The sequence below is a fragment of the Chiroxiphia lanceolata genome, chromosome 19, assembly GCF_009829145.1.
Source record: "Chiroxiphia lanceolata isolate bChiLan1 chromosome 19, bChiLan1.pri, whole genome shotgun sequence".
In the NCBI taxonomy this organism is placed as follows: Eukaryota; Metazoa; Chordata; class Aves; order Passeriformes; family Pipridae; genus Chiroxiphia; species Chiroxiphia lanceolata.
The window spans coordinates 11556271-11562382 of NC_045655.1; the positions used below are offsets into that span (position 1 = coordinate 11556271).

At 66.2% G+C, this 6112-nt stretch overlaps 3 protein-coding genes across 3 annotated transcripts; 2 read left to right on the forward strand and 1 right to left on the reverse strand.

Moving 5' to 3' along the window:
- Positions 1 to 53: 53 nt before the first annotated feature.
- Positions 54 to 1862, forward strand: OXLD1 (oxidoreductase like domain containing 1). The gene is made up of 2 exons (XM_032707044.1): positions 54 to 121; positions 613 to 1862. Exons 1-2 carry the CDS (start codon positions 77 to 79, stop codon positions 991 to 993), a joined length of 426 nt encoding a protein of 141 aa, XP_032562935.1. The 5' UTR covers positions 54 to 76; the 3' UTR covers positions 994 to 1862.
- A 59-nt stretch (positions 1863 to 1921) lies between these two features.
- PDE6G (phosphodiesterase 6G) lies at positions 1922 to 3571 on the forward strand. Its single transcript, XM_032707045.1, has 4 exons — positions 1922 to 2360; positions 2958 to 3187; positions 3262 to 3302; positions 3398 to 3571. The coding sequence occupies exons 2-4, from the start codon at positions 3042 to 3044 to the stop codon at positions 3472 to 3474; spliced, it is 264 nt and encodes an 87-aa protein (XP_032562936.1). The 5' UTR covers positions 1922 to 2360; positions 2958 to 3041; the 3' UTR covers positions 3475 to 3571.
- A 483-nt stretch (positions 3572 to 4054) lies between these two features.
- On the reverse strand, positions 4055 to 5753 carry TSPAN10 (tetraspanin 10). The gene is made up of 3 exons (XM_032707075.1): positions 5620 to 5753; positions 4632 to 5224; positions 4055 to 4361 (listed from the first exon to the last, which is right to left on the reverse strand). The coding sequence occupies exons 1-3, from the start codon at positions 5680 to 5682 to the stop codon at positions 4055 to 4057; spliced, it is 963 nt and encodes a 320-aa protein (XP_032562966.1). The 5' UTR covers positions 5683 to 5753.
- Between the last annotated feature and the right edge of the window lie 359 nt (positions 5754 to 6112).

A 6112-nucleotide genomic window follows, 5' to 3' on the forward strand; every position in this document is an offset into this window, starting at 1 on the left:
TTAACTCCCACCCCTTTGGCCGTGCCGGGCGACCATTGGCTGAGGGAGCTGTCACTCGGGCAGGGGGCGGGGCCGGATGCTGCTGCGGGGGGCGCGGGGCCTGGCGGGGCCGCACCGGGGGGTGAGCGGGGGTAGGAGGGACAGGGGGGGACGCGGGGGGACAACACGGTGCTGGGGACGGGAGGGGACACTGCGAGTCCGGGGGGGGACAAGGGGGTGCTGGGGATGAGATGTGGGGGGACACGGGGGTGCTGGGGGGTCACAGGAGGGGATGGGGATGGGATGGGGGCTGAGGAGGGGAGAAGATGCTGGGGGGAAATGGGAGGACAAGGGGGAAATGGGGCGTGGGGGTGAGCGAGGGACTGAGGAGGGACAAGGGGGTGTTGGGCCGGGGGGGCTGTGGGAAGACCAAGGGCGTGCTGGGGGGGGTCTGGGGATTATGGGGGAAGATATGAGGGGGCTCAGGGGGGGCAGGGGGAGCTGCTAGGGGGTGCTGGTGGTGGGAGAGGGGTCCCGGGGCTGAGTTGGGGGTGCAGCAGCCACGGCTGCCCCCCCCACACCCTGTGTCCCCCAGACTGGCATCAGCAATGAGGGGGGGTCTTGTTCTTGCAGCCCCCAAACAGCGCCGGGGGGGTGCCCAGAGAAGGGACCCCGCACCCCCACCCCACCAACATCTCCAGCCTCCGGGAGCTCTCGGACACGCCAGGAAAGGGCAGCAGCTGCTCGGACACCCCAGGGAGGGACAGCAGCACAGACACCCCCGGTGGCAATGGTGGGGTCCCTCCTGCAGACCCCCCTGTCCCCCCCCCGCCCACACACTGCTGCGGGACCGGCTGCCCCAACTGCGTGTGGGTGGGGTACGTGGAGGAGCTGCTGGAGCGGCACCGGGATGGGGGAGCCCGGGCCCTGGAGGCTGTGGAGCAGCACGTGGAGGACGAGAACATCAAAATGATTCTCAGGATGGAGATCAGGCTGCGCTCCAAGAAGGACTGAGCTCCCCTCAGGTCCCCCAAAGTGGCAGGGGACAGCCCCAGGGCCGCTGTTCCAGGCTGGGTGGAGGGGTCCGGTCTGGGATCATTTATAGTGTTTGTTGGTGTGTGCTGAGCACGGGATCCCAGGGGTGTCACTCCAGGCCATGTCACCTCCCGCCACAGAGGATCCTGCCCTTGGGGACAGGCAGCAGCTCAGGCCTGTCCTGAGCCCTGGATTTCCCGGGAGCTGGATGCTGTTCACCCCCCCCCCCGGGATGGCAAATCCCTGCCAAGGGCAGGCTGGGTGGCCCCTCACAGCCAGCCCTCCTCCTCCTCCTCACACTCCTGCATGGAATTTAAGCACCTTGAAGGGATTTTAAGCACCTTGGCCGTGCCCTGGTGGGGGGGGCTGTGCTGGACCCCTCCCCATAAGCCTCTTAGGGGCTTCTCCATGGGAAGGGCTCGTGAGAGGCAGCGTGTGGCCCCGAGCACGTGGGAAGCAGCAGCCTCATGTCAAGGACACTGTCCCTGTCCCTGGTGTCACATCCTGCTCTCCACGGTGCCTTTTCTTCCTTAATTCCTTCTGCCTCTATCTTAAACCCCCATAAACTTGGCACAGCACCCCTCCCGTCCATCCTAAGGGACTCACAGCCATCAGGACCCCCACGGACCCCCCCATCATCCCAGGATGAGCTTCCCAAGGACCCACCAAGCCCTTGAGTGTCCCCCGCTAATGAACCCAAATTTACAGCCGGGCCCTGCTCTCTGCCACGGAAGTAGCTTGTTCTCCATGGAAAACACTCCTGGATCCCCTCTAATCCTATTTGCTGGAGCCCAACTAATTGCAGTTAGTGGCGGGGGCTGAAGTTCAATTAAAGTGTGCTGAGATTATTCCGTTTTTAATTGCTTTAGTGCTGGATTAGGGAAGCTTTGGAGCGACACCGGCCGTGGGCAGGGTCCAATCTCCAGCCAGATTGTGTCCTGTGGTGGCACAGGCAGGGATGGCGCTGGGAGGGCACCCCCTGTGCCAGGACCCCCACCTGGGCCGGGAGGGAGACTGGGATGGGGGTCCCATCCCTCCTGCTGGGAGCGAGGGGCGCTGAGGGAATCTCTTGGGGAATGGGGGGATCCCCCAGGGGAGGAGGCAGGATCGCCCTGTGTGGGATCTGCCGCCCGGCCAGGCACAGCCTGTCCCACCGGCACTAATCCCGACACCCCCTCCCCACCCAGGGCGGGGGAAGGACACCGGATTACCCCTTGGGAGAGAAGGGAGCTAAATAATCCTATTACCCCCGGGCAGGATAAATCTCCCTCCCGAAAAGCCCCCCAGAGCATCTCCGGGCTGTGGGACAGAGGGAGCAGCGCTGGCCTCGGGAACCGTGGGACTGTGTGAGTCGGGGGTTCCTGGGATGGGATGGGACACGGGGTTGCTTTGCTATTCCTGCATTCAGGAACATCATTCAGGAACATCCAGGCATCTCCCTGGGTCAGATCCTTCTTCCCAGGCCTGTGCCCAGTTCCTGAGCTGTGCAGTGGGGCTGAACCCCTTGTGCTGCAGAATTCCTGCTCCTGGTGCCTGGAGGGGGGATGGAGCCCGTGGACCATCCTCTGCTCCCCCTGCCCAGCTTGGGGTGCCCACCACCCCTAAACCACACTGCTGCCCACCACGGCACAGACCCCGGGGTGAGCTGTGGGGAGGGGGTCCTGGCACTGCCATGGGTGGTCCCAGGGGTCAGATCCATGCTGGAATGTGGTGCACAGGATGAAGAAATACCCCCAGTGGGTGGCAGCAGGTCTGTGCCCTCCCCAGGACACCCTTCTCTGCCTTTGGAGAAAGGGGATTAGCGGGATGAGCTGGGCTGAGTCAGTGTTGAGGGGAGGGGGCTCCTCAGAGCCAATTAGGGAGAATGGTGGGAATGGGGGCACAGGGTGGGAATGGGGCCACAGGGTGGGAGGAGAAGCTGGTGCCCCCCATTCCCCCTCCAGCAGGTGCAAGCAGCTGTCCCGTGCCAGCGCCGGATCCGCAGGGAACGCCGTGAGCCGGGGCTGGCTGCCAGCCCCCCCAGAGCCATGAGCCTGGAGCCCCCCAAGCTGGAGGTGAAATCGGCCACGAGGGTGACCGGGGGTCCCGCCACCCCCCGCAAGGGACCCCCCAAGTTCAAGCAGAGGCAGACGAGGCAGTTCAAAAGCAAACCCCCCAAAAAGGGGGTGCAGGGGTGAGTGGGGACAGGCCCTGGGTGGTGGGGGGGCTGCCTGGGGGTCAGGCCAGACACTCCCTCTCTCCCTGCAGGTTCGGTGATGACATCCCAGGCATGGAAGGGCTGGGAACAGGTATGGGGGTCCCTTCCCCTCTTTGGCAGCGGGGGGTCAGGGACTGGGGGGGGGGGTGTTACTCCACCACAACCTCTGTCCTCTCCTCCCCCCAGACATCACTGTCATCTGTCCCTGGGAGGCCTTCAGCCACCTGGAGCTGCACGAGCTGGCTCAGTACGGCATCATCTAGGACTGGGGCAGGCCTGGCTGGGTCACCTGCCCCATAGTGCTGTGTAGGTAGAGGCTGCTCCATCTGTACAGTGGGGCTCTGCTTGGAAAAATTAAATTCTGAAACACAGGAGTCATGTCACCATCTGAGGGTTGGGGGAAAAGTGTCTCCCCACGGCATGGGGAGATAAACAGAGGTGGGGTTCAGGTGAATGGCAGGGTTTATTTTGCGCTGGGCCAGCCCCCCATATATCCCTAAATCCCCAGTGTGTGTCCCCCCCCCAGTTACAATGTCCCCCAGCACCCTCAGAGGCCACACTGGTGGTGATGGTGAGATGGACAGGACACGGATGTGTTCAGGCATCTGACAAGTTTTATTTGAGGCTGGACCAGCCCCCCACATATCCCAAACCCCCCGACGCCCTCACTCCCACACCCAGAAAGCCACGATGTCCCTGAGTGCCCTTCAGTGCCATGGAGCCTCCCACAGCCTCCACCAGCGGGATGAACAAGGACACGGATGGGTTCAGGATTCTGACACGGTCCATTTTGGGCTGGGCCAGCCCCCCGCACGTCCCCAAACCCCCAGCATCCCCCACCCGTCACCCCCACGCCCGGAAAGCCGCCACATCCCCGAGCACCCTCAGTGCCATGAGGGCACCCACGGCCTCCACCAGCACCAGGGCGGCGGCGGCGGCGGCGATGGCCCCGGCCTGGCCCCTCAGCCACGCGCCCAGCGCGGCCCCGCAGCCCCCCACGTGCACCGCAGCGCCCGCTGCCGCTGCCCCCAGCGCCAGCACCCCGAAGCCACACTGGGCGTTGGGCACGGAGCCGCTCTCCAGAGGGTCCTGGCAGCACGAGGCCGGCACGCCGCACGCCTGCACCCCCGGGGCGCTGCAGTTGAAGTACCTGTAGGGGGAACATGGGGAGATGTGGGTCCACACACGTTTGGGGGGCAGGGATGGAGTCTCCCCATGCCCCCCAGACACAGAGCTGGACACCAGCCACGGGTCCTGGCTCATCCCTCTCTTTCCCGGATTGTTCCGGGGCTCCCACTGCCCCAAACACGAGTCCCCACCACAGACCCCATAATGAACTGGGTGGGTTTTCCACCCCGTAGTTTTCAGCCCTGTGGTGGGGATGGTCTCCCCCCAGCTCACCCCCAGAGCCCCCACTCACGGGTTGCTCTCCCAGTCGCGGTAGGACCTGAGGCCGCAGCACTGGAGGCTCCTCTGCACCTCGTCCACCAGGAACTGCAGGTCAGGGTCCTCCTGGTAGCGCAGGAGGCAGAGCAGCAGCAGGTCCCGCAGCCCGTCCCGCAGCCGCCGCCGCGCCAGCAGCACCAGGAGCCCCCCCAGCACCTCCAGCCCCGCAAAAGCCAGCAGGGCCCCCAGGAAGAAGCGGAGCAGGCAAGGGCTGGCACGGAGGGCGCCCAGGCAGCCGGCCAGGGACACGGCACTGGCCCCCAGCCCCCCCAGCACGAAGAGCAGCATGGGGTCCGAGCCTAGGGGTGCCCCATGCTCCCCCCCGGGCAGGGCAGCCTTGGCCAGCAGCCCCCAGACCCCCACGGCCAGGAGCAGCAGCCCCAGCAGGAGGAAGAGGAGGTTCCAGAGGAAGGCCAGGTAGCGCACGCAGCGGCTGAAGGTGCTGGGTTTGGGGGGCACAGGGCACCATAACCCGGGGTCCTGCTCGGCCGTGTCCCCAGGCAGTGAGACACCGTCAGCATCGTCATCGGAGCAGGAGGAGTAGGGCAGCTCCACCAGCCTGGACACCTGCACGGACAGAGGAGCCACTCACAGCCCCCCAGAAACATCCCCACGTGCCCCTGTCCCACAGCCCCCAGAAACATCCCCATGTGCCCCTGTTCCACAGCCCCCCAGAAGTGTCCGTGTGTGCCCCTGTCCCACAGCCAGACTGTCACAGGCTCCTGGGGTCACCCTGCACCCCCTTGCTGAGCCCCCGCCCCGCAGGGTACCCCATCCCTGCTCTCACGGGGGTCTGGGCACAGGGGTGCACCCCTGCCCCGACAGGGACCCCCAGATCCATCCCTGTGGAGGCCCCCAGGGATGCGGGATGCAGAACAGAGCCAGCACCCAGGGGCTGGGGGGAGATGTGGGGGACACCGAAAGGGGGTCCCGTGGGAGGGGGGTGGGGGCCCTCGCGTTACCTGGGACAGCAGCCGGGTGCTCTCCCCGTGGGGCTGGGACAGCCGGGCTCTGCTCAGCGCCATCACCTCGTGCCCAGACCCCAGTCACACTCCCATCATGTGAGGGGCTGCGGGCGGGCTTAAATGGTGCTGCGGGTGCCGCCCCGCAGCTGGGCACGATCCCCACCGCCACAGCAGGGTCAGATTCCTCCGCACCCCCACAGCTGGACCCGATCCCCCCCCCGCCCCACAGCACCGGGGGGGTCCCTCCGAGGGCACTGCTTGCATGCGGAACTAAACAGCGGGCGGTGCGTTACGGGGGGGACATCTGTGTGTGTAGCACCGAGACAGCATGGGGGACTGATTTAGCGGTGACACCGAGGCGGCATGGGGGGACCGCTGTGGTTGCACGCGGGGTAGGAACCTTAGTGCGGCGGAACGCGCGCGCGGCGGGCACGGGGCCGGGGGGGCGGGCGCGGGGGCGGGCCGGTCCCGGGAGGCGGCGGGGCCGGGC